A 27,557-nucleotide genomic window follows, 5' to 3' on the forward strand; every position below is an offset into this window, starting at 1 on the left:
GGAATGCCATTGCAATTGTCAACATTTTGTTCACTAATGTAAAGAAGAGACAAGGTCTGTGCCCTAATGTTCGGAGAGCTTGACATTGCACAAACATCTTTGATGTACATCCTCACTGCTGCCTGGTTTTACTGTTACTGTTATTTTTAAGACGTAGTGCTCTTCTGATAAAGAGTCACCACAAAATGGAGAGACAAGATCTGAACACAAGAATTCCTGTGCTTGCTCCTTTAGACCATGTTGTTCTCCTTAGGAGAGTTTAATTCACTTCAGGATCCAGGAGAGCTATGAGCCAAGCTATGAGCCATTATCCACTAACAAAAATCTGCAATAATGGCAAATGGAGCATGTAAGCTGCCTTGCCAAGGAACTTGATACTCTCTTTTCTCAGAGGTCTCTGTGCTGAAGGTCTCCCCAGATCTCTCGGTATTAAGTATGAAATCTCGTAGCTCTCCAGAGCCCATGAGTGACCCCCTGGCTAATGGCTTTTTGCCAGTCCTGTTTTGTATGGTTATATTGTTGGCTGACACTGCATTTTTACAGTTCAGTTTTGTTTCTCATAGTCTTAGAAGTGACCATTTTTATTGTCAATAAATACATCTCTTTGCAGTATTCTCCTGGCAGCTTGATGCTCACAGACTATAGGGAGCTGTAAACAACACTGTTTGTACTTTCTGCTGATACCAGAACATTAGCATATAAATAGGGGAGAGATTTAAACAGGCTAAAACAACTCCAGCCTGGCCTATTGGGAAGGGCCGACAAGCTGCTTTTCACTATCCTTGCAAAGGGTGTCAACTTTTCTGTGGGACTATTGCAAGAATGAAGGGCTTAAAGAGATGGGAAGCTTTTATCTGACAAAAGAAAGGTCGATGAGCCTTAGAAATGCAGAAACGGACTGAATAGCAGTCTGCCTGTTGGGATTTCCTTGTAAGCCCTGTTGGCGTTAGTGTAGGCATGTGAAGGGAGGGAAATTACTTAAAATCACCTTAGAGCTGTTGGGTAAGATCTTCCTTTAAACGGGAACTTGCAACAAAGTCTTAAAAATATGATAATTGCACCTGGAATGAGCATATCACTTTAGAAAAAGTTGTTTCGTTTACCAAAAGAAACATATCATGTGACCTTTAGCATTTTTTAGCTGCACAGTGTTTTAGAAACATGGTACAGCCAAATACTAAATCAAATAACCTCCCATATCTTATCTATCTATTCAATTACTAAAATTCCAGTCACCTTTGGCACCCGTGAGAGATAGGCATGAATGCTGCAGTTACTGTCAAATAGTTTGAATCCTTTTTTCATGCAGCTGAAGTTTGATTTTATTTTTTGTAGTAGAATATGTAAAACAGCGTTGACAGAAACATAGATACAAGGGAGAAAAGACGTTCTTGGTTAACAGTCCATTGGAAACCAGAGGCCAAAACAAGGAGAAAGAAAAAACAGAGTTGATGATTCCAGGTGAGAAAGAGATACTATGGGATTGTAAAGAAAACTGTCACATGAAGAGTGTGGCTGAAACTGTGAAACAGAACTTAACTGTGTTGGGATTTGTCGTGGCCTTTGCAGATGTGCCTTAGTGGCACACAGACCTTTGGAGATACTTCATTTCAGGGCTGGAGAACTTTGTGTGGAGCAGTCACTTGCCCCATTCTCCTTCCCTCTTCTGGAAGGGGGAATGTTTGTGGTGTTGATTTTCCTCTTCAGAAGCAATGAAATTTTGTGTCAAACCAAGAAATTTCTGTAGTTGTTTTGTACTATCACCTTTCTGCTGTCTCTAGGGAAAAAAAGTTGTTTCAAAGTTACATTCCCAAAACTGGAAGAAATGCTGTGATTTGCACAGTTCTTACTACACAGAAGTTGCTGCAGGAGTGTCTCACGTAAACCACCATAAATGTGGCAGTGAGAGGGGCACGTGAAAGTGGAGGAGATTGAAACCGGACTGACTTTTACCCTAGGCCTCTTCTAGAGCTCTTCATTTGCCACAATTGCATTTGGTCTTCCCAGTGCCCTGACTCATAGGCCAAAACAAAGCTCAAGTCCTGGAGTAACTAGAAGCGGTGGTAAAACACAAGTCAAAAGCCACTTTCCAAAACCAACTGCAGTGTGCATGCAAGCTCGTACCTGTGGTCAGGTGCTAGTGTAAGCAGGAGGCAAACCTGCTGGCTTTAGCACAGCATACATTGCAGTGATTGAAGTTTAGTATCTCACTTTTGTCAGGCAAAGGTGAGATGAAAAAGACAGCTAGTTCTTGTTCAAATAGTAACCTTAATACTACTAGGAGTAAAACTGTGCTTTGTCTTGGGGTTGGGATTCCAGTCCCATGGGTTTTATCAGTCTTTAGTGAGTATGGCCCTGGAAAAATGCTCTTAATCTTGTGAAAGTTCTGGATCTCTGTTGGGAAGGAGGTGGCTAGAGCGCCACTGTCCTGGTGACTTGAGGGAAAGGTTAATAAAGTACCAAGGGTCGTGTCTTCAAGGTAGATTTGTCAGCCAAAGACATAGCAGAGGAGAGGAGCTAGAAAGTGCATATACAGCTCTCTAAGTTAATTTGTTTAAAGGATGTTGTGCCCAAGTGGCAGAGGAAGAATTCTGTTAAAACCTGGTAAATATGGAAGCTAAGCTGAGATGCTCTTTTCTAGTGTGGATCTCTAGCACTGGAACAAGAGTGGAAATGAAACGGGTTGTGACAGTGGGACTAAGAGAGCTGCTTGGCCATGCAGTCCTTATGCTGGATTTAAACATACTCTGTATCACAGTCACCATTCTTTTTCTCTTGTGCCCAAAGATCAAGAAGCAGAGGTAAACAAACCAGAGCAACACTAGCCATTAAAAGCCCAAGATGGAGAGATGATATCTGGAGCTGAGCTATATTAAATGTTCTCTCCTTCTTCATACACTCAGTTTATGTTATATGCAACAAGGTCAACTGGAAGTTTTCCCTTCCTCAGTCTGATTGCTGCTTGTGACCTCAGCAGGTCCCATTTGGTCTCCCTCAAAAAAAAAAAATTGATAGGCCCTGTTGTATATACTCCTCTCACCAGAGGGCAATGAAGTCAAGCCTGTTAGTATAGGACCATCCAGCATCGCATAAGCAATGCTCCCTGTGTTCTGAAAGCCAAAGAGCACCACCTGACTTGGCAACAGTATTTGAATAGAAAGGTGGCACTGGGTCAGGGTGACTCCAACACAACAGGTGGCACACAGATAAGCAGGCTGCCCCAATTGTCCCAAACCAGCATGGGATACTAGTGGGAGGACTTGGCAACAGTCACTGCAGGAATAACTGGCATTCACACCTAGTTTGTGGCAGATAAACTTATCTGCATCTCAGTAAATTGGCTTCCAAAGTGGCTTTAATAGCCTGCATTAATAAGCCAGATGCATTGCAAAAACAATGGGGTTTGGATGCAAGACACTTCCATTTCAAGCAATTGAATTCCACCTGCAGCACAGTTCAAGTGCAGAAAAACTGTGAGGGACAGAAGGCCTGCAGGAAGCCAAATGGGAAGAGAGTTGAGCATTAGCTACTGCTTGTCCTTGGAGGATTTTAAAGAGATCTGATGTAAACTGACTGAATCAAAATTGAATGGAAGAGGCTAACCAATGCAAAGAACCGCATTTGTAATGTCTTCATTTTTCTGTTACTTTTCTGTATTCTCTCTAGAGGGCTGCTTTGCATCTCACAGCAGTAAGCAGCTCGGCCAAAGACAGTCATTTTATATTCCAGTCTGACCCAGTATTTTGCAGAGTGCCAAACAACTACAGTGTGGATGCCTCAACCCTCCCCCCAGCCCAAACACACAGAGGAACATCTATGCAAAGCCTTACAAAGCCTTTCAAATGTCCTGCAATTGGGACAAAGATAGGAGGAAATGAGATCGCTTCTCAGATTTCAAGAGTCCATTTAAAAATTATACTGTGTGGGTGAACTGGTGTTCTCACCAGCAGGCTTTGGGAAATGAAACTTTTGCTTTTGTGTATTAGCTTGACTTTGATGCAGGAGGCCCGTCACGACTCCTATTTAACATCTGACTCGGAGACTCTTGGAGGAGAGCATGAGTGGAGGGTGTTTCAGGGGAGAGTGACTTTCTGTGAAGCTTTGTGGCCAGGTTGCAGCTAAATCTGAGTCTGTACAAACTGGTGGTCTTATTTCTGATCATAGCAGGCTGAGAGCAGGACAGGCCATGGAGTATCATCTCCCACTCCCTCCAGGAGCAACTGAGTGGTGTGTCACCTTACAGCTCTTGCTCATACCTGTGCTGTGGTGAAGGATTTCAGCCTCCAAAGCTATTGATCCATCACCATGCACGAGCACAGAAAGTGTATTTTCTGCAAAAGCATGACCTGGGAAGATGGTGACTTGGCCAGGCTAAGCTGGGGTGCACCCGCTGTGCCTTCCCTACTTGCCACTTGATAAATACCCCGCTCCTTCCCCCACCCTCCTGCCCATTTTCCACAGCCAAGAGCAGACACAAGGGGACCCTTTCATCTTGGCACATCCCCTTGCTGATTAATGTGATGCAATGTTCCCACAACACCACCACTATGCTGGCCATGTAATTAGGTGGGAGATAATGAATGCTTCAGAGACTATTCAGGCAGCAGTGCCCACCTCCCCGCTGAACAAACTCCTTTCTCAGCAGTGAAGCCAAGTGGAAGGAGAGGCAGCAGAATTGCCATTGGTGCTGAGCTTAATTGTGCAGGAACGGGGGGCTCTTGCAGCAGAAAATAGAGTAAGGGCCAGTGTGGGAGAGATGGGGAAGTGGGTCTACTCTGGTATCTTGGGGCCAAACTTTTTTTTGTGTCTTTTCATGTGTTTGACCTTGTGGCAGGAGAAGCCTTAAATGTGCCCATCTCTGGTTTTGTATGTGTGTGCCTTTTTTGTTTCAAATCATTAGGAAAAGCCATCATTTAATAAGCATAAGAGTCTGTCTTCTCAGTAACCCAGAGGCAAAGATGCTGGTGCTACTTAGTGGCCTTTGAAATGTGGGAAACACACTGGGAACACAATAGGCTTATTCTCTTTTAGGGGGCTTTACAGTTAAGCTGCCATTGTCTGGCTAACATTAGCAAGAAAGATATTCCCCTTTCTCCCCGACCTCTATGTAGACTCTGAGAAAACAACCAATTGGTTTAAAATGCACTATCCAAATGCCTTCAGATCATGTGAGAATAAAGCCAGCAAGGAGCTGAAAGTCTGTCTCATCAGCTGGAAGCCAATGAATCTGCTGTCAAAGGTCTTAGCAGAAATTAAGTCCTCTGCTCAAATTGCTTTCTGCACTTTTTTATTATTTGTTTGTTGATGCAAAATCTTTTTAGAACTCATACCTGACCATACTACCTACTAAATGTAAGCAATGCAACCTGCTGTAAGCAACTGGTAAAACTCATCATAAACTGACTTCAGGAGTTATAAAAATAGATGAGTAACTGAAGTTTTGTGTTCAATGCAAATATGCAGAAAGCTTTTGGTGATAGTGATAAGGAGGGAAGCTCAGTTAGTGTGTGGATTAGGTTAATTTCTGAGCAAAAGGTCACTGGAGGGTGGAGTACATCGGAAAGAGCAACTTACAAGTTATAAAATAGAACGGTTCATATGTACACTCACATTTAAGCCTGCTTCACTCCAACAAACTCTAAAGCCATAATGTGCCCTTTTGTAAATAAGTACATTCCCAGGCAGACCCACTGATCACCCTACTGAATTAAGTGACAGGGTCTTTTGTGCATCCCTTCTTGAATGACAGATGGGTACGAGTTATATTCTATTGCTTAAACCCATTTTCTAATCAAGTTTTTATATAATGTGCTGCATGTCATTGCTGCACATTTTAACTCTGCATAAGATGATACACAGAAAATTCTTAAGCTTTCCTGGTATCTGTAGTGTCAAGAAAACAGATTTCACTGAGAATCTTCTTATGTTGCAAAGCAAGAGTTGTGACAGAAAAGGAAAATTCTGGCAGGGAGAGCAGCTTTTACAAAAGAAAATCAGTTCCACTGACCTCTTTACAGAGCTGCCCAGTGGTGTGCATAGTCATGTGCCTCCATGTCATACAAACACACTGCACTCATTTATGCCGTGCTGTTGTGTCCCAAAGCAGATGCACATAGTCTTACTGTAACCCTTGAATCATGTGTCATTTATTTCTCCTCCCTCTGTCACATGCACAAACACAGCCTACAGGCTCTATGTGTGAAACAGAGAAGGGAAACAGATGACACGTAATGTGAGCATTACAGTGCTTCTACAATTGGTGGTCATAATTTTATTGGTGTCAGAGACTCGATGGTTAAGAGGCAAAAGAATTGATAGTACATCTAAGGAGCCAAGTTGTTAGTGCTCAGAACTGGGAAAGAACTCTGTACTGAAAGGAGATTCAAATATTTTCCTTCTGCCTACACTATACATGGAATACTCTAGCAAGAACTTAGGTTAGTGCTTATCTCAGTAGCATGATGTCCTCCAGAGGAACATAAAGACTGTTTCAACGTTGACTCTGATTTGTAACCTGTACTTACATTGATGAGTGCCATTCCCGTAAACCAATCAGGCTGAGGTAAAGGTATTTGATTATCTCACTGACAACTTGAGGAAACATTCTGTAGCAGTGAACATGTTCAACATGTTTCAGTAGAAATGAGAACAAGCACAACTTGTGCAGGATCTATGATACCAGCTTACTCTCCTAAAGTAGGGTGTCTCCTTGTGATCTCTTTTTTCCCTCTGACTGAGATAGCAAAGCAAATTGCATCAAGCTCCAGCATGCACTACACATCTGGCAGTGGATTTTCCAGTACAAAAGCCATTCAGTCACCAAGAGTTCAGTGACATGACCTTTCTCAGAGCAGCCCACAAAGAGGTTGGCACTTCTAGAATTATGTTATTTTGACAACATCTGGAGTTCAATTGTCTCCGGTAAAACAGATGTTTTACTTCTGCTGATCGCAAATTTCTCCCCATGTTCACCATTCTAATTTCTTTTTCAAGTTGTGTTCAGCCAAGAAATGAACATAAATTTGCTTGGAAACTGTTCCAAAGAATCTGCCATCTGAACTTCAGAATGATTTGCTGCTTTACTTGCTCTTGACAGGCTCTGAAACCCCTCCAGGTCTCTAGTTGGGATAGAATTGCTTTTGCGTTTTTTCTCTTGGCCCAAGTGATGTGAGGACCATCCCAGTGAAACCCTGATATTGTAGTAGCAAGGAACAAGGTAAGGGAAGAATCTGTCTGTGTTTCCCTTGCTGCTATTATAACAAGGAAAGAGTAATGCAGACACCTATGCTCTGAAATTATGTTAAACCTGGACCATATTTTGGTCTCTTATGCCTGTTGCAAATTAAATCAAAGGAAAAGTTAGGTAAGAATAATGATGCTGGGTAGCACCAAGATCACAGAGCCTTTGCTGAACTGCTGCAGCTTGTGTAGACTGATAGGTTCCTGCAGACAGTATATGGTGTGTTAAGAAATCAATAGCCTAACAGTTCATATTCACTTTTCATTTGATGTGCATTTTACTCTTTTACTACGAGTAAAAGGCTAAAAGAAGCTCTGTTCTGGCACAGCATAAGGGGCTGACCAACTGTTTCTGGACTGTTTCAGAGTTGAGGAACATTAAGACACACAAGAAATGGAACCAGGAGAAGGAGGCATGATCAAAATACTTCTCCAGCAAACCTCAGCAGCTAGGACAGTGTTTCCACACAGCTCTGAGCAGGTGTGGGAACATTTGCCACTTGTGCCAGGCACACAGTCCCAGAGTGCTGTGGCTGTAGGATGACAATTTTGCTGGGAAATAGAAGAGAGAAAGGGGAGCAGCAGGAAGCCTGGCATGGTGCTGAGCTCAGTCCTGACTCTGCACACTGACTCTGGCATCAGTATAGTCCTCTGCTTCTGTGCTTTCTGTCCTCCCATGCCCAGCACAATACTAGCCACATGTGAAACTCTTGCTGACTCACACCCGTTGCCCAGAACAGTCTTGGCTTTACCTGTGTTTAGTTCTCTATGCAGCACTGCATGGTCATATTCTTGTACAAAATCCTCTCTCCTAAGTGTTGCTGTTTGTCACTGTCCTAGCTTTACACGAAGGCCCATTCCCCTGCTGAAAAATGTGTTTCTACGAGTACTAAGTACTTCCTACTACTACTTCTTCCTCCTACTAACTTGTTCCCAGAATTAAACTTCCCCACTTTACAAACAAACTGGACTACCCTAGACCAAAAAGAAGGCTGTTGGAAAACAGCACAATGGCTTTAAATAAGTAACTGAGTAAGCAGCTGTAGGGGAGGGAACAAAGAGGGGCAAAAACAAGCATATAGCCAGCTTCTGCACTTGCCAGCCACAACAGGCACCTGTTTTGGGAGTGCTCAGAGCTCAGTAGTAAGGGGACACTAAAGAGTTAAAAAGGTTTTCAGTGAAAGCAGGCTTATGAGAGAAGGGGGGAAAGAGGAGGAGCAATCTTGTACACAGACTTTCCAGAGCCTCCAGAGATCAGTAAACCCAGAGAATCACAGGCCTATGCATAGGATGCCTTTTTTTTCCTTTTCTCTTAGATGTTTTAATTTAGGTGGTTGGGATCTAAATATGTAATGATTTATCCTAAAATTGATGTATGGTAACAGGGTATAACTTGTCATAGCAATCAGAACTGCAACAAATGACCAAAATTCAACCGTCAGATTCAGCCTAAAATTCAGCCTGATACTAAGAGAATCTTAAAGTCATATTCAGTGACAAGCAGTTATTTGCTGTGAGTCACCAAAATATTTGAGATCTGACAAGGTACCAAAATAACTCAGGTATTCACCCATATGTTTTACACTTACATCTTACTGGGCCCCAGTAGCCAGCCTTTCTCTGGTTTAATTTCATCTCATTACCCAAAGATAAGCCCCTGTGCATTTATTTTGTTAATGAAATGCTGGCTCTATTGGAATATCAGCTCTGTAGGGGTTGCCAGGACATATAAAAAAGAACAGCCATAAACTGTGTTCATTATTATTGCAGTGCAATGCCAGGTCTAGTACTGCTTTCAAAAAAACAGATGAGGGAGAATAGAACTTCACATGTCCCTGACCTGTCCAGAGGGACAAAACAGAGAGCTTTTATTTTATTTGTTTCTACAGTGACTCACTCTGTAGTAACTGGGTTAAAGTCCACTTAGAAACGAATAGAACAAAAGGCCTCCTGTTAGTGCTGGATATTTTCCCTCTTCAGATATCACCAGAAGGATTTATAAAAAGAAAAAAGAAAAAAAGGCCTCTAACAGAACGCAGGAAACCACAAGCTTATGGGAATGTAGCAGCACTTTGGAAAGGAAAACACTGCCTCAGACTTTCATCTGCAGGGCTGGGGTTTTTTTCCCCCCATTTTTTCCTTACCTTCTTTTCATCTCCTTGCAGCTAGAAGCATTTGCCAGGTCAACACATAGCCTGGAGAAAAGGCTGGTGAGGAGAGCAGTTAAGTTGCAGGGGGTCATTACCAGATTCCAGACAGAGAGGGAAAAAATTGTCTTGTGCAGATCACTGTAGTCTGCAAGGGGGCTCCAGCACAGAGGGAGAGAGCTTTGGTGCAGCTGTGGCTTGCAATAGTTGCTTGCCAGACTGAGGGTCTTAACAGGGTCAGAACCCTGGATCCTACAAGCTGTACTACAACGGGGAAAAAAAAGGGCTTTTTCCTAATTTTTATTTGGTATGTCTGGTCTTTCTTTTTTTTTTTAAATGTAGCCTAATGACATCTAAGTAACAAATTACATAATGTTCTCTAAGAAATGCTTTCTGCCTTCCATTCTAAGTATTGTCATGGCATACCTATGTTTTCGTTATAAAGAAAACGTTTTCCAGCAGACATTCACTGAATTTCATTAATTTTCACTTTAACTTTTTCCTAAGAAACGTGAAGTGACAATAACACAGAAAGCATGTTGAAATTTTATGTTGCATATAAGAATGAGCATTTTATCAAATTTTCCAAAACTTCCCAATCTCCGCAGCTCCCAAATCTGAGGAAAATTGCACTTGTCTAAAATTAAAAGGGAAATTGAAGTTAAATGTCATTTCTTACCTGTAGCTTTAGCTATTATTGTGATCCTAGTTTGTACAAAAGACTGTGTTCATTTTTGTTAGGTGATCTTTGTGTTCACCTAGATCGGGAAACAGCTTGGTGAATAGTGTAATGAGCAATGTGTTGGGTGTAAGGGAGGAATGGGAACACATAGCCAGAGTTGGACCACATAACCCAACTGTTAGTTTAATTTAGACTGCTGCAGAACCATAATCTTAAGTGGTAAGCTTTTGAGTGACTTGACCAAGACCGCACTGCACATAAGTAGTTACTTTATTTAGTTAGCTGACTGATTCCATGCTGAGTTAGAGAAGTTCGTCTGTTGTATTCATAGTAAATAGGTAAACAGAGTTGACCTTGCCGTGCCTATTTTGTTGAAAACTGATGACACTGTGCAGAAAATTCTGTCTTTAAAACAAATTTCCATCCTTAATACAATATGAATCAGTTGCTTGTAGTAGTTCATAACGTGTCATATATGGTGTCTCCTCCCTAGGCCACTTGGGCTGGTTTCCATATCAAATAGTTAAAAGAATCAAAAATCAAATTACTGGGTTTCACTCGTGTGAAGTAAGTAGTTGTAGATCTTAGTAGACAAATTATCTTCTGAAAAGCATCTAAATTTGGATTCTTTATCAGCATTTCCATTAAAATAAAAAAGTTCTTTTTTCTTATACAAAGTCTCCTGCCTTAGCCTTCCCTAGGCTGAAGAATTTGAGCTCTCACAACCTCTCTTATATGCGAGCCCCTAACCATTTTAGAGTCACTCCACTGGACTTCACTTCAGCTTGCAAATGTCTTTCTTGCAGTGTATGCTGTAAGACTGGACACAGTATAGCAGTCTTTGTTAACGAACACATGGTTAAAAGCTTTTGCCCTTAGTGTGATCACAGCTTGTCACAGTTTAAAGCATGTTTTCAAACCTTGTCCAGAGGTAGAAAATTAAGTCTGACTAGGCAGGATGTTTTAAAACACAGTTGGGACTACTGACACTGAAGAATTCCAGCATCTTACAACACATGCTAACACACACACTATTTAGTACTCAGAGTAGATAAGAAGGATGACTCTTCCCACCTGCATAATTTTAAGTCCAAATCTTTGGATTTGGCTGTTTTCAGACATAATTTAAATTTAACAGTTAAATTTAGCATCATCACAGTAAACAGATGTTCTAACACAAAACCATATTCTACTGTATCTGTACTGACTTGGAGCATGTTTGGTAGTTTGCAGTTTATGATGCACTTTGATCTCATCCTTATGCATCAACTGTCCAAATGGAAATGGAAACATGCTGCTGGTTCATAAGGGAGAAGGCTCGCACCGCTCTGGCTAACAGGGGTTAACTGCAGCAGTCACTCTCTGCCGTGTCACTGTAAAGGCCTTGACTCGCCACATACAAAAAGGCACATTCATTGCTTTTTAAGGTCCAAGTCATGCTTGATAACCAGCACTGCCAATACCAATGTTCACAGAGAACAGGGAATGGAGAATATTCCCTGAAATTTTTTTAAGGTTCAGAGCTTCTAACTTCACCTTCCTGAGCCGAAAGAGAAGATTTTTTCCCTCCGCACCATCTGGTATTGCTCTCTGGAAAACTTCAGCTTGGCCTACGCCCTCCTCAGTCCCTGAACTTTGTAATTTTTCAGCTGCCAGAAGCACTAACTGCCCAGTTTTATGTAACTCCAAATATCTACAGTGGAGCTGGAGAATACACACATGGAGGAAGTTTTGTGGCTTTTAAGCTATGCCCAGAAGTTTGCCTTCTTTTTTTTTGGTGGGAGGGGGAAGAACAGGAATGCAGTAGGGGTATACACAGGACTTTTCGAAACAGAACGGAAATTCTGTCTGCTGTGAGGGTAGGTGTAGGTTTGCTTTTGAAATTCCCCTTTTTTGAAAGAGGCCTGAAACACATTTCAGGGGAGGGGTTTGCTATTATATTTGATAAGTGTAAATACATCAGTAATAATTTTTAGAGGTTTTCAGTTCTTTGTGTTTGTTGCCTATTGCTGAGAGCCAAATCTAACTTGTAACAGCTATTGTCAAAGTCTGTATAGCCAAAAAGGACCAGCAGTTTTCCCTAGCTCCAGCTAACAGCTTTGCAGATGATTATGCAGTGCCTGAGTTTCTGCAGCCAAGCAAAGTAAATGGACATGCACCTTTTGTGGCACTTGAAGCTTTATATGCCAGTACCACAGAAAAAATGGCAAACATTCAGACAAGTTAGGCGGGGCAAAGGAGGCTGCATTTACAGGACCTGTAACCCCCTTTTCCCACATTCCCTTTTGAATTGTTTGCAAACTCCAAGTCAATTTTTGTGTTTGCCATTTCAAAATAAATATTTTGTGGTGGTTTGGGGGGGGGGGCTGTGTGTGTGAAAGAGAGCAAACTGGAGGAATGAGGCTTTAGCACTGTAGTAACAAAACAGCGAGCAGCCTATCAAGCCGAGGACAACCCTGCAATAAACTAACTATCCAGACCTGTAATCGCAAGTGACTTAGCAATAACAAATCAGTGCATGCCTATGGGTGTGGGAGAGAGATGAGCAGAAATGAAAGAGATACGTTCCCAGAAGAGTAGAGAAAGCGAGCAGAAGAACTAACGTGTGGAGGAGGTAAACAGGAGAAGCATGTACTTTGATTGTGTTGTTTTGCATGTACATCCTAAACAGTTGAAGTTAGAGCTTTCTTCCCGTTGCCTACAATATGTGGAATTTCATGCATCTGCTAAATGTTGAAACAGGAGCAAAAATCAGCATCAGTTCCTCTTGGTACAAAATTAAAGCTGCATGAAAACAGCAAACTGTTAATAAACACAACATCTGAATCAGAGTTATTATCTGCAGGCCCATTGTGGCAGTAGTCTGTAGCCAGAGGAGCCAGAGGCAGAAGCCACTGCAGTCATAGGGGGATGAAACTAAATCAATAAAAAAATGGAAGCTTACAGAAGTAAGCTGTCAGTAAGGTTAGTTTTAAAGGGATATGGTTAAAGATAAATATCAAAGTGTACGTAGCAGAGCTCTGTTAATGAATTGCAGTCTTTCCAGTGACAGAATCGGAGTCCTTACTAAAGCAAAATTGTATATGTGGAGGTATGATTCTCTTGCCATATAACTGAAAGGTTATCTCGCAGTCTTCTCACAGTTTGCAAGACTGTCTTCTTAAATGTTAATAAATTGGAGCTTTTGGTTAGGACTGCTGTGTCTCTCAGGGACAAGGAGTGGCTGAAACAGCAAGAGAAGAGTGGACATGCTTACAAAAACAGTGATTCATGACTGTGTGTATCCTCTGTCCATGGGAGAGACAAATATGTCAGTGCAAACAGAACTGCTGCTTCACAGTCCTTAGTGAGCTTTTTTTTTTGTGACTCCTCTGGGACTGTGTTGATGCACAGCCTGTGTGCTGGAGGCTGAATTGGTTCCCGAGTGCACTTATTATTTAAAGACATTAATAATTTAGGGATGTCTACCATAGCTTCATTTGATGTGATTGGAGCTTCTGACCTCTCCAGGCTCTAATTCCCAAAAAACGAGGGACTGGAGAGCACAAGGGACAAGGCACAGAGAGCGCCCAGCTGTGGAACACCCTACATGTCAGGATATGACCATGAACTCCAGGGAGAGCCTTCCAAAGGGACTGAGATTAGTGTTTGGCAAGCACAGGAGTTATTTTATTGAAGTCCCACTTCTTTATCAAATGTCTTCACCATGTTGCTGTTGTGGAGCCGGAGAGGTTAGTGGTCAGAACAAACAATGTTGTTACTGCAGCAATCCTGCTTTCTTCAAATGTCTTCTCATGGGTTTTAAGGGGCTTGATGAGTTGTTGGGTCTCTGCCATGTAAACAGAGCCCCTTACTTAGTGCTGTTTGGTGTGTCCTTAGCCAGTGCCAGGCTCAGAGGGCAATAGAACAGACTCAGGAGGCTCTAATGGAGATAATGACAATGCTGGAGTTTACAGCAAAGGTCAGGGACAAGAGATCAGCCCGTCTTTGGGGGAGGCCATAAATGGTTGTCAAGTTCAGATTAGGGGAAGGAGCAAATGCATGTATCTGTTTTTTTCTTTTCTTCCAGGGCTGACTTGGGAGGCTGAGTGACTGAAGCCACACTGAACGTTACACATTGCAGCTGATCAAAGCTGTCCAGAGACTTTGGTTGTGTGGAAATGGGAAGTGGTGCCCTGTTGTGTTGTCACATTAAAGGCTTTTTTCTCTTGAGTCAAATTTGAGCAATGCATTGGCATAGGACTCTTTCCCTTTCCACTCTGCCCATTCCAGCTGGCTCAGGGCTCTAGAGTTTGGCAGATATATTTTGGGCTGGGTACATATCAGCAGTGTCCTCCCTCTCTTAAAATTCTTAGTTTTACTTGGACTGCTGTTGAAAGAGTGGAGTTATTTGTGCAGAGGATGAGGAGAACTGAAAAGAAAGAGGTCGAGAAGTACGGCTTAGAGCACACATCCAGAGCTACTCCATGGAGGGTGAATGGAATGGTAGAAATTACAAAGGTGGCAGGTTTATCTTGTGGTGCTGCCAAGAGGCAGAGGTCCAGAGCCCTTGCCTCTCCCTGAAATTGCACAAGAGAGGTGAGCTCAGGATCCCTCTTACCCTCCAGTGTGGGATGGCTGTGTGAGAGGTGGGTCCTGGTGAGGCACATCATTACCCTATACCTTCAAGGCCAAAGTTTCCCAGTGTCCCCTGTGGCCCAGGAGAGGTGCCTGCACAGTGTAGGGCAGTCTGTGCACCATTGCAGCCTACACCCAAATGCTCCCGGCTTTTACTATTGCCAAGTGGAGGAAGCCAAAATCAGCTTTGCTTTATGGTGCAAGGACGCAGCTCAGAGGATGTTAATATATTTTTCAACACAGCAAATAGTCCCAGCATGTGAGGAAAGGGTAAAACACAGTGACCTCATTTCAACAAAAAACCTCATCGATCATGCAGAGAAGCAATTAAAAAGCATGGCAATGAAATGCATGACAGCAATGATCTTCAAATCCTAAGTCACCTGTGCCCAAAATAAGCCGTGCCTGTGCCCATTCCAAGGAAAAGGTAGTGCTTCATGTTTTCCTCTTTCAATTTCTGCAGCCTCTGAGTTCTGGGCAGCCAACTTGCTTCTTTGGGCTTCCTTATAAGAGGCAAAGAGTTAATTTCAGGAAAAAGGAGAATTTCTCTCTCTTTGGATGATAAATATGATAAGGAAAAATCCCAGTGTGCTTGGCAGTACTGGGAATGAAGTTGTTGTGTCCCAGCTTTGCATCCTGGAAATTAGCACTCTTATAACCAGGATCTGTAATATCTTAAGTTGAAAGGTGATATTCCAAAACTGCAGGTAGCACATTCTTGTAAAATTTAGCAGTTGCTCTCGGAAAAGTGTTTTGTAAATTTAATTTTTATTCCCTTTTCCTTACTTTTATTTGGTTTCTGTTTCTCTTTCTGCTAAAGATGAAGCAATGGATTCACAGCTCTAAGTTTTGGGACTGTCAGACATGTATTCAGATTTCTAATTTGATTCATGCAGCAAAATAATGGGTTAAATCAAAACACACACAAAATCAAACATTCCTGTGTTCTAAGAAAGTTTTGTTCCAGATCCAGATATCATACTGAAATTAAATTCTTGCTTCTGCTACTAGCCAGAAACCATGGTGAGATAAATGAAATCAGATGGGGAAAAAAGGAGGCTCAAATTCATGGCAGAAAAAAATCTTAATGTAACAGTGTATCTTTGGCTTCCCTGTCAGGGAAGGAAAGAAAGGAATATTTCTGTCTACTCTGCTTTACAACTGTCTACGTATGCTAACGTTTTTTGTTTTCTTCTGAATGAGTTGGCTTTTGCAGGAAACAGACTGTTGGCATGATCTGGTACAAGAAGCCTGTGATATTGTCTGGCTGGCCTCTCCTACTGGGCAGATCAAACATGGCTCTCAGCTAAAATGCTTCCTGCCTTCACTGCCTCCACTCTGTTACTAGCAATGATGAGCTTGTGTAGGAGCTGTTAGGAAGGCCTCGAGTGTCACTGTGACCAAAGTTTCACGTATTCTGGAAAGTGGACTGTAATGTCAAGGTGATGACAAGGCCAAACAAAGAACCTGATGGAAGGAATAGGTGGCAGGGGAGAGGGAGAATGAACCTACTAAGTGCTTATCCATAGCAACCTTATGTAATCACAGGCAGGAAAATTCAATTCCAGTTATTTGTGTTTAAGTGAAAAAGGAAGATAAAATCCAGTGGCAGAGAGGAGAAAGTACCACACATCAAACTAGAGTTGAAAGGAATATGTAGGTGATTCCTGTCTGAGCCCTTGGTTTGTGTATGGGGTGGTACAAACCACTCTGCCCCCCCCCCCCCAGCACCTTTTCAGGGTCACAACAAACCTGAAGGAGTGCCCGAAGTGCCCCTTCAGCCTGAGTTGACATGCATGGTGGCCTTTATCCCTATTACAGGAACAGTAGTAGGTAAGACTCAAGACGCAGAGTCACACAGCAGGTCTGGTCACCTGTAGCGACTGTTGTACAGGGGTGTTACTCCATCAACAGCAGGAGATCTACTCTGACTTGTGACTGTGTGTGAAAGAGAAATTAAGCCAAGTAAGTCCATGGCAGAACGGAACACACAGTTCAGGACTTCCAATGGCCTTGGTGCAACCTTGTGTTGTGGCTTTGCATTGTTTCTTTCATCTATATTGGAAAAAGTGCACACGTGTATTGCAGCAAGCAAAACCTTGACAGCATTCTCACTTCCCCTGGCACCTCCCCTCTCTATCTGGGCATAGATTCTCAATGCACAAGGAACCACAAGTGCATTGAGGCTGCACTGTTGCAAGCAGAACAACACACAGTCACGTCAGTGGGGACAAAGTGCAGAGCCCTCTCCTCCCCCTGCTCCTGCTCCGGTTCCCAGGACAGACGCTGCCGTCAGCTGTCTGTTACTGCTGGTTACCATGAGGCTCGTCCCTGGGTCTCCCAAAGTGCATCTTAAGTTTCTGGCAGCAGAGCTTGGAGGACCCAGAAACAGACCTTCTGCCTGCTCCGGCAGCTCCACATTGTGCCTGCCTAGTGCTGACCTTCCTTGCCCTCCGGCCTCTGGCCTTGCCACTCGACCTTGTGGGATTATTCCTGCTGTGCCTTCTCAAGAAGGCCCTTCAGCTGCTGCTGTAGTGTCAAGGGTAACTATGAGAGGAAAGAAGAAAATCCCCCTTCGATGACTTGCTTTTGTGGTGGGCAGTAATCCATACCCTGGGCACACTGCTGAAGCGCCATTGGAAAAACACGTTATCCCTCTGTGTGCTGACTTCCCCTAGGCTGCTATCTTCCCCCCCACATCTCGCTCTCAGCTACCCTTGTTTCCAGCCAAGAGGGCCCTTAAGATACCAATTCCTGCCCATTCCACCCTATTTTCTAGTTTTGGTCTGAAGAACAATATTGGAGGTGGGATTTTTGCTGGAGTTTATCGTGACCCAATCTTCATCTGCTTGAAAGGCTGGCTGCCAGGAATGGGACAAGCTGCTTCCTTGGTTACTGCACCACAGGCCACGGGTGCTGGAAGGGGGAAACAGGGGGGATTTTTTGTTTGTTTGTTTGCTTTTCCTTGAACCGTGAAGTTCTGGGCAGTGCTGAAGGCAGGATACAAGACCTGATGGACAGGATCTGGTTTTGCACACTCTCCCTCCCCTCTTGAGGAGTGGGGCTTGTGGCCCCAGCAGTCTTTTCAGGCCCTGCCAGCAGGGGAGTGAGAACTAGGCCCACGGATTGCATCAGGGCTCTTTTTTCTGATCATACCGGTTGGTTATAATGAGAAAATACTCCAAATTCCTAGTGAAAAATCCTTTCTTCCTTTCATTATTACTGAGCCAGACAAGTTAAGCTAGCACCGGAGCCCTGAATGATGGCTGGCTAGTGGTGTACACAGTGGTGCCAGGGTGGGAGGCAGGGCTCCTGAATCCTCACCCCAGCATTACTCTGTGGTGTTTTATACAAACCTCAAAAAAATAGCTAACTTGCTGTACATTCTGTCTGAACATATCTCGGCATGAAACAGGATCAGTGATACAATTCCAAATGTTGTTTAAAAGCTCAGTTAGCTAAATGAGTAAAAAAGACCTTGCAGTGAAAGATACTGAAATGCAAAGTGGTGGAACTGTCTCAGATTTCATTTCTGAGTAAAGCTGCTTTCAATTGCAGCAGCAAGTACCTTTAAAATGTGCTTATTGTTTTTTTTAATTTTTTGTTCCTCATCTTTTGTAGAAATTTGACATGTGTTCTAGACAGTAGGTTGGATCCAAAACAGATAAAGACTTCAATTCAAGGTGTCTTGCCTCACCACTGAGGCATTTGCAGTGAGCTGTGACTGGAGGTAGTCAGCAACACAAGTTGTTCTGGAGAATGTACTGGTTAAATATTATTGGTGGACTGTGAAATGTAAACGAATTAATATTTAGGAAAGATTTTATGATTTTTCAGCTGCAACCCCAAGTATATGTTCACTGGTTAACAGACTTGTCACTGAGGCATGAAGATACTCTATCCAGTCCTCCCAGTCTCTGAACTGAGAAGATTTATCTTCATTTATGTCTGAGTTGATTTATCTTGGCTTCTTTCTCAGGGTTTTTTTTTCCTTTTTTTTTTTTTTGATTTGGATTATTGCTTTAACTCCTGAGAACTGTGAGAAGCAGGTTTTCTTTCTTCTTAGGAGGGGGACACTAAATTTCCTACAGAATTGGTTTGATCTATATGAAATTAACAGGGAAACTAAAGTGCGCATTCTTACTATAGGTGCACTTCATCTATGGGGTTTTACTTAAAAGCAGAATGAAGAATAGAAGTTTGAGGATCCAGGATCTGTGTATGTACTATGTTGCCAGTCTCTGTCCTGTTATGTAGAGAAAACCTTCAATTCCTTCTCTATATGTTTCTCATTTCCCCTTTTATTTTGTGTTTCAAATCACATGGTTTTCTTTAGACTTCTTTAAATATTTTAAAAACATTCATTAAGCTCTTAGTAATCCTTCTAAATAAGTAAATGTTGTTTAACAAGAAAATCTTTTAAAGGTGGGAAATGTGAGGTACGGAATATTAAACAACTAAATTATTTAGTGAATTCAAACATATTTCAAAACTTCTAAGTACTTTTGCTTGTCAGCCTGTATTTTATACTTTAATATCAGAGAACCTTCTTTGCACATTCTTTAAATGAAAAATATTAACTGTGTGATGGTGGGCAAGGAGCAGATAGTGAACATAGTCATTTTGGAGGAAATCCTTGGGAATTCCAAATACCCATCATATCTCCACATGGCCCGAAGGCCAAGTTTTATATTGCAGTATTTCCATTGATTTTTGAAATCGTTTTGAGACGTTTCCAGATGTTTTCATTGAAAAAGATGCTGCTAAAGGCTGAAGCCCAGATCACCACTCCTAAGATACAAGAGCTTCATGGAAAAAAGTCCTACCCTTCTTTCTTTTGGTGCTTATGTAACCCCTATCAGCATAGTATCTGAGCATCCTGAATGCATTTACAAACAGGAATAACAATGACAAACCTCCGTCTCTCTTTTCCTTCCCAGCCTGTAAGTGAAATAGCTTGATTTGTTCAAAGGACTTTTTTCTTGTGGGTTCTAAATATTTAGCTGTGGTTTTGCACAGTTTATCTACTGTTCCATTACTCCACTGCAAGGGGAGAAAAAATGCCATTTCCATTATTTGGTAGAACTCAAAAAGCCACAGTGTTATGTGTTCCCTCTAGTGAGTCCCATGTAGAACTTAATCAATACCATTCCCAGAGCTGTGCATTCATTGATGCACAACCAAGATTCGGTGTTGTGTAAGCCATGTATGATGTTAGAAGAAGGCTGCTCTATATGTTAGTTGCAGCCATTTTCAGGATGGGTGTGGAGTTTTAATATTTGCTTGTAGAATATGCTTGAGAAATCATTATATTCCCTTATTAATACTCTGTGAACTTGATAAAGTAACACTATGTTAAACAAGGGTCATTTTTCTCTGTTATCTCTTTCTTTCTGGCCTAAACATAAAGCACACTGTTTAATAATCAGCTTGATTTTTCATTCAAATTTGTGCTTTCTCTTTTGAGATAAGAGTGGGTACAGCTCCATGTTTTCCACTTTAATTGTTGTTTAAAAAGCACTGTACAGGATTGAAAAGGAGTTTCCTGAAGACACTGAAATTTATGACCACTGTTAGCCCTTTTCCTCAGAGAATTCTGAAGATTCATCCCTTTTGTATGTCAAATTTCTTATATTTATCTCCCTGGAAAGATCTGAAGGCCTTAAACTGAGCAGGTGATCTGTATGGTCACTTGTGCTGGAGGAGGTGGCTTATTAAGTAAGCAAGATGCTACATAGCAAGTGAACTCAGAATTCTTCAAATCATCCCAAATGCAGCGCTTACTGAAATAAAGCTTGAGGGCATAAAGCTACACATCACACCATGATCCCAGTCCTCAGAGTTGTACAGTTAGGTGTCCATGGCCTTGAACATTAGAATGGGACCATGTTCCTTAAAAGTCACAATGTAGATCAGCTTTTTTTGGCTGTCACAGTTGTTTGCATTTCCTACATCAGGAAGGCATGCAGACCTTAATGCTCTGTGCCACTGTGACAGCAGTCTGTTCTTTTGACACAGCTTGATAATTGCTAACATGGCTAAAATTTCACCACTTCTGCCAGCATCACCTGTTTTCCTGTGGTTGACTAAGCAGCATGGTTTTTCTTTGGCTTTTATTTGAGCTGAGGACCTCAGATGGCTGGGACACAGTGCTATCTGTTTGTAAAGTGAAGGCAGTATGTAGTTAGGTGTCATAAATGCTCTCCTGACATCCAAGGGTGCTGTTTCTCACACATTTATACATGTCTTATGGTATGGGAAAGATAACTGAGCCATGTGGGCCTCTGTGGTTGCAGAAGTGTGTCGGTGTATCATGACCCTTTGGGAGGAGAAGGAACATGAGATGAGTCTTGGTCTTTTACATTCATATGCAGCGAAGTGTTAAACTGACACAGCAGCATTTTTGATCATTACACCTAAAAACTGCTGAGAAATGCTATTATCTGAGTACTTCCTGACCCTTTCCTCATAGTACAAAATAAATTTCCATAATAGAAAATATTTCTCTTTCAGAAGTGTCATATTATTTCCAAGTTGCACAATCTAACAGTAGGAAAAAGTAATTAAGACACAGTTTCAGAAACAGGATACAGATACTTGTCTGAATCTATCATGTGCAGTAGGCTTTATGAAACATCTGACTTTCCCGTAAGAACCTCTGCAATGTTTCCAGTTCCCTTATACCCTTAGAAATGTAACATTTTCTTCTGTTGTCCAAAGAAAGTTCCCATAGCTAATAATAGTTTTAAAAGTCTATCAGTGTTTAAGTGGAAACTTCAAAAAGTGCTTTTCTTTTGTAAGTTATGCCAATATGGCGGTTTTCTGTCATTCTTTAGTGAAAATACCATTAGTTTGGAAACAGGGTATCTGCCACTTCTTGCCTGTGTCTGTGTGTTTATGGTATCTAATCATAAGCAATTCCTGGTTTGGGAAATGTTTCTCCTTCTTTACAAATTCAAGAACATACAAATATTCCAGGAAGAGTCTGCCTGCTCCTATGTACAAAATGGAGTACTCCCATCGCTGTTCTCCTAAATCTTTTACACCCATCTGTTCTGGGACCTATTTTGAAATCACTCTTACTATGGTAAGAATCTCTGAATAACTTACAGAGGCTTAGGTCAGTGGCTTAGTTTGCCTTTATTCTGGCCTACTTTTCGCTCATCTTGCACCAGCCTTATTTGCTATTGTGTACGCATTTCCACCATTTCAATAACCTTCGCCTTCTTTTACCTTCCTTTCTCTTTGTCCATCTGATTCCAGACACCAGCCCCAAACACTTCCTCTCTACCTACAAGGCAAACTCTGCTTTGTTATGTACTCGGAGTATGGGTGCACAAATCTCATGAATTATAATGCCACATCCAAATATTGGTCAAGATGCTTTAGCTTTCATGTCTCGATTATTTCCCTGGGTGGCTAAGCAGGAAAATAATTCCTGGTTAAATGTGGGCTTAATTAGATGTTGGTCTGTGAGCTACCAATATTAAAAATACAGGCAGCAATATGAGTGCTGAAGAGTTTAACCGCAAACATCTCTTTTAGTGTCTGTCTTATTCTTTTAACTTAATTAACAGAAGTTAATCTTCTAACTTTACAACTTAATAGCTCCACAGCTTAGACTTTACGAAAGACACCACAGCAGATCTTCTGAAAATGTAATTGTGTATTACTATAATTATGGCTAAGAAATTTGCTTTGTGCATTGGCATAACAGGAAAGTAAGAATACTTTGCCCTTACCAATCCCTTGGCACTAAAGCATTCAAACCCTGCAATTTAGCCCTTAGTCCTGTACTCAGTCTGTATGCCTCACATCCTACAAATGAGAGGTTCTTTTGCCTGAATGCATAGAGCATTGCCTGGTTACAGGCAACACATTGTAGCCATAGAAAGAACTTCACCACCAAGAGCACATACAATTATCCTCATTTTACAGTAGACACTATGTAAAACAGTATATGGTAGAATGTGGCATTAGCCAAGCCAGGGATTCCTGGCTCCCTTCTCCCTGGTCTAACAAGTGGGAGCTGTAATAGCAGTCTCTGCATCCTCCATTTGCAATATGGAGAGGCAATGGTAGTGGTCCTTTAAACAATCCTCTTTATACTCACTGCTTAAATCAAGGGAGATGCAGAAAACTGTAGCATGAGTAAGAAAAGTATTAATTTTCTAATTCTTTCATGCTTAATTACTTTTGCTATTCATCACAACATAAATAAGTGTACTTATACATCAACAACTAGTTGCCCACAGCACATGCTCAGCCTTTCGTGACTGAAGTTGCATGTATGTACAAGACAGCAGAAGTGAAATGACTGTGAGTCTCTTCACGATTTATAAATGAGGGAGTACTTAAAGGGTTAAGAAAAACCCTCTGCATATACCTGGTGTATAAAACTGTCATGTAATCAAATGAGAGGAATGCACTCCACTATGTACATTAGCAAACACTCTATGCAAGCTGGCTGGCAGAGGTTCAGGGTTTTCAGTGCTGCCTTGCACTACAAAGCCTTTCTTTGTACTCTCAGCTCTGTTTTAAATGTCTGATGACTATTCCACACCATGTTAGTGCCAAATCCCCAGCTTCATTGCAAACTCTTTACAACGGCATATTGTGGGCAGATTGGATGGGGACGGGCTGGTAGAATGTGGGTATCTCCCCTTTCTTTGCTTCTCAGGCAAGTCCTCTCACCAACTCTACCATCTCCCTGTAATTCCCATAGCCCCTTGTGCAGCCACCTGGATAGTGTTCAAAGCCAGAAGAAATCACTGGGGTATGCAGAAATTGAACTTGGATCCTGACATGGCAACAGCACTCCGCAAGTGTGCATCAGGATGGGTGTAGCTGAAGTTCAGCCAAGGAAGAGCAAATGAATCAAAGAGTGTTCTTGTAACAAATATTTTTGTTGAAACTTGTTGTGCCTATACTGTTTTTGGCTGGATCTTGCCTGAGCTTGCTAGCCAAGTGGTATTGGGCTTTGAAAAAAATTAGATGAAAGATTTCCTATGAACATGCACACAGAAAGGCAGGAAGTGGTGCTGATGACTCATGAGATGGTGATGTTCCTTCTTGATTTGGAATTAAAGTACTTCCCTGGAAGGATATTAACACAGCAGCATACAACTCAGCCTCTGACATCAGATGAGATGTTAAGCCAGGGCCTCAAATCCTCATGCTTTTTAAGGATGCTTTTTCATAAGACTCTTACCAATATTTTAGTTAGTAAGGTGATGTCCTAGCTTTCTGTATAAAGTAGGAAAGGTAGTTTCTGTGGTATTGTCTTAACTGCAACATTCTGTTCAAGAGATGCTTTTTCATTTCAGGAAAAAACTGTTGCTTGAGTACATGAAGAGGTACAATAAAAATATGCATCTTCTTCTTGGTCCTAAACCTACTAATTCTTTTCATGAAGAATACTTCTATTTTTCTGGATAAACATAGTGTTGTTACCTGCAATGCTTTGGGATTTCTGTGCACAGACGCTGGGGTAGGAAACAAACAGTAAGCTTTTTGAGTTAAGAGGAGATTTTATACAATATCATTTGAGTTGTGCTGCCCACTTTTGGCAGCTAATGTAAGAAGAAGCTAAGCTACTCAGTTTCCCATTCTGTTTCTTGTTTCCCTTCCTGAAGCTCCTTGGCATCCAGTACTAGTGTTCTGGAAATTCAGCTGTGCAGTGGGTGGCCATAGTGCCTTCTAAAATAAACAAACCTATTTTAATTCAAATTTCTTTATTTCATTGTAGACTCAGAAACCCTTTCTAAAGTAAAACCTGTCTATTAAGGGCCACTTGAAGGTGCACTGTAAAACCTTTGCTTAATCATTTAAAATCCATGAAAACTAAAATCATTGAAAGCAAGGTTTACAGCACTGCAGAAGCCTTGCAAGGCTGTATTTGCCATTAAAGCAATTATATAATAGTATAATGGATTGCATATCAGAATCCTTCAGGACACTTGCAATGTCTGCTTAGGCTGTGCAAGTGCAGACACTCCCGTTTTTGCCATGTTTGTTTCTCTAATACAGGACTGAGTACAAATAGGAACTAATTTCTCTATGATAAAGTATTAGTACATGGTGAGGGGGTGTTATTGTCATCTTACTCAGAAGGAATACAATGAAAGAGTTGAAGAAGCTCTCTTAGTGGTATATAGAAGTCTGTACCAGTGTATATAGAAGTCAGAAATTGAATCCACATATTGTACGATCCAGCCTTATTAATTAAACTGTTGGCTCTCATGTTGCATACTACCTCCTGTCACATACAATGTCCATGAAGCATTTTTAACGTTCTCACAGAGTTTTGTGGAAATGAGTTTAATAACTAGTATTTTCCTGAAGAGGAATCAGTTAGCCTTTTATGATATTTCCAAGAGATTCCTGCTTCCTTTCCTTGCCCTGGCCTCTTTGCTGTCACCTTGCAGAGATAGTCTTTGAGCAGTATGTAGCCATCTGGTGGTTCTTGGTCCATTTACCAAACATGAATAAGCAAAAGTTCCAAAAGGGATTGACACTATAGAAATCTTCTCCTTTGGGTACTATATTTTGTTTTTCAGGATTTTCCAAACCTTTTCCTCCCTCTTTCCCCATCTCTACATGTCTTTAACTGCTTCCTCTCAGCCTCCTACTTCAAAGCCCTTGCATGTACCTAGTACCCACCTAGCTGTTTTCATAGTAGTGCTCTAGCACATCTGGCAGGGAGGTATGAACTCTGTCATTTTGTGTTGTTTGGGTTTTAAGTCCATTATAGGTGTACTTATATGATAACTTTGACTATTTTAGCACAGAGATGTAGTTATCTTACTTTTCCAATTTTAATACTCACTGGAAGAGATTCACGGAAAGTCGGAGTTTTGAGAGACAAAGCTAAGTCCAGTACCTTGCTCTGCAGGTGGTGCCTGTATCCTTTCATGCAGACTGTCAGGAAAAAAAGGTCAAGTCAGAAGTGGAAGGACTTAGGAAATGCTCCAGCTCTAAAATGCTCCAAATGCAAAATTATTTATTTCACCTAAGAAGCAAGTTGCTCTTTGGGGGAAGAATGCAGCTGGCATTAACCAAGGGAACCTACAAATATCTGCACCAAAAAGGAGCAGTTAGACTAAGTAAAAAGAAGACTATGTTTTAAAGAGCTAACTGCATTTTGTTAGGAATGACTGAAGTAAGCTGTTTTCCTGGCAGTTATTGTTTGGTGGAGCTGAAAGAATGAGCCAGGTATTATACCATTACTTTGAGATGGAACATTTGGGAGAGATTAAGTAGATTTGCTCACTCCCAAAATAGTTTTGGGCCTTAACTCAAGAGTAGGAAATTCAGCAATGAATGCAGAGCTAGAGCAACCAGGAAGGTCAAGAGAGACTCTTGACTCAGGGTGATTTGAGCCGAGCAAGGGGTTGTCACTACATGCAGAAGTTCTCTTTTTACTCCTACTGAGGTCTGTGTGCTCCCACAGCAAGGGTGCAGGTCCCACTTCCCTCTCTGATTTGGTTGTGTCTGGAAACAGCTTCTTGTTACCATTCAGAGAAAGATACAATCTTGATGAAATCCAGCTGTATCTGTCCAGTACTACACTGATCATGTGTCATCTGCTTCCTTCCAAACCAAAATCTCCCTATTTGCTTTCAGACTTTACCTGTCACAGTTGCAGATGCTCTAGTACCTACATATCTTGCCTTCCAAACTTTCTGGCACCTAACATCTTGGGCTTTCCTCTGAGCTGCTGAATATTTGGGCCCAATCCTTCAAACCCATGGGTTCCCACATAAGTCAGTCATTGGATAGTGTCAGCACAACCAGGCTCTGTCTTGTCTTTTCTCCAAATACTGAGAACAGATCTTTTATAAACTGATAGAATTTGAAGAATTCTTCTGCTGATTGGAAGAAGAGCAAATAAATTAAAAATTCCTAATACGCACATGTAATAGAAGAGCACCTCAGTGTAATCCCAACAAAGAGCCCCAGCTCTGCAAAAGAAAAATTTCACTGGGTTATTTAAAGTGGAAAGATCCTTCCCTTCTTTCCAGTGTAAAATACATGCTTGCTAATATGTGGGGAGATGTGCTGTGTGAAGATTTATTTTCTTCGAGAGTATGAATGTACTGCACTGAGGAAGAAAAAGATTTCAAGTAGTCTTTCTCCACTTTTTTGGTAAGACAGCCACTGTATCTCCCAGGATAATAGGAGTGCCTGACACACTGAGCAGATAAGCCTTGAAGGATGTGAGGAAAGCTACTATACTGGGATCAATAGCATACTTTTTCCTTCTGTAGCATGCAAAGATTTGACCTGATTTAGACTAGAAATTCCTCATCTACTTCTTCCTTTTTACTTGTCTTCAAAGAACATATAAATCCCCGTATCTGTTCGTGCTTATGGGTAAGTCCGTAAGTATATGTTTCCTTGGAAGTCCCATCTATTTTTACTTGGGAAATCCGGGAGAAATTTAAATGGAAGTTTTACGTTTATTCCATTTATATTTAGCTGAAATACCTACTGCAAGCAGAAGAAACAGAGTTTTACTAGTGACATGTGAGTTACAGTGTGCTCCAGACTCTGCTGAGGGGACCTCAGGTCATTAATAGAATAATTTTATGTGTGTTTACGTTTTGCTCTCTGAGATAGACATTTTTACAAAGAGAGTGAGTTGGGGAATGCATTCAAATTTTTCTTATTTTAAACAGGAATTAATTTCCTTTGGTCAAAATTATAAGGTAGCATCACATGACAAATGAAATTATAAGGCTGATCTTTTTCACAAAAGCTAATGTTTTGTTCCTGAGACATAGTCTGTGTATGTACTGCTAATGTAGTGCTGACTCAAACATCATTCATCTGTAGGAGCAGCAGAGCTGAAGGTCAAAGAACAGACTCTG

At 41.5% G+C, this 27,557-nt stretch overlaps 1 protein-coding gene and 1 long non-coding RNA gene across 12 annotated transcripts in view; one reads left to right on the forward strand and one right to left on the reverse strand.

Moving 5' to 3' along the window:
- Positions 1–6,103, reverse strand: part of LOC113946620 — a 38,439-nt gene extending 32,336 nt beyond the window's left edge. Inside the window, exon 1 of the long non-coding RNA XR_003527489.1 lies at positions 6,008–6,103. This is a non-coding gene — a long non-coding RNA (uncharacterized LOC113946620). The remainder of the gene's footprint in view (positions 1–6,007) is intronic.
- RAD51B (RAD51 paralog B) overlaps positions 1–27,557 on the forward strand; it is a 427,893-nt gene that overhangs the window by 312,017 nt on the left and 88,319 nt on the right. Inside the window, exons 12-13 of one of the 11 annotated variants that reach the window (XR_003527484.1) lie at positions 7,097–7,216; positions 18,835–18,904. The exons of 8 other annotated variants lie outside the window; for them this stretch is intronic. Coding sequence is in view for 1 of the 3 variants with exons in the window: in XM_027642188.1 (XP_027497989.1) it covers positions 18,835–18,863 (29 nt within the window). In the remaining 2 variants the exon portion in view is untranslated. Of the gene's footprint in view, positions 1–7,096; positions 7,217–18,834; positions 18,905–27,557 lie in introns of those variants that run through there. 2 more of the 11 variants (XR_003527485.1, XM_027642188.1) reach the window with 2 other exon arrangements.

This window comes from Corapipo altera, unplaced genomic scaffold (assembly GCF_003945725.1).
Source record: "Corapipo altera isolate COAL_440 unplaced genomic scaffold, ASM394572v1 23b, whole genome shotgun sequence".
In the NCBI taxonomy this organism is placed as follows: Eukaryota; Metazoa; Chordata; class Aves; order Passeriformes; family Pipridae; genus Corapipo; species Corapipo altera.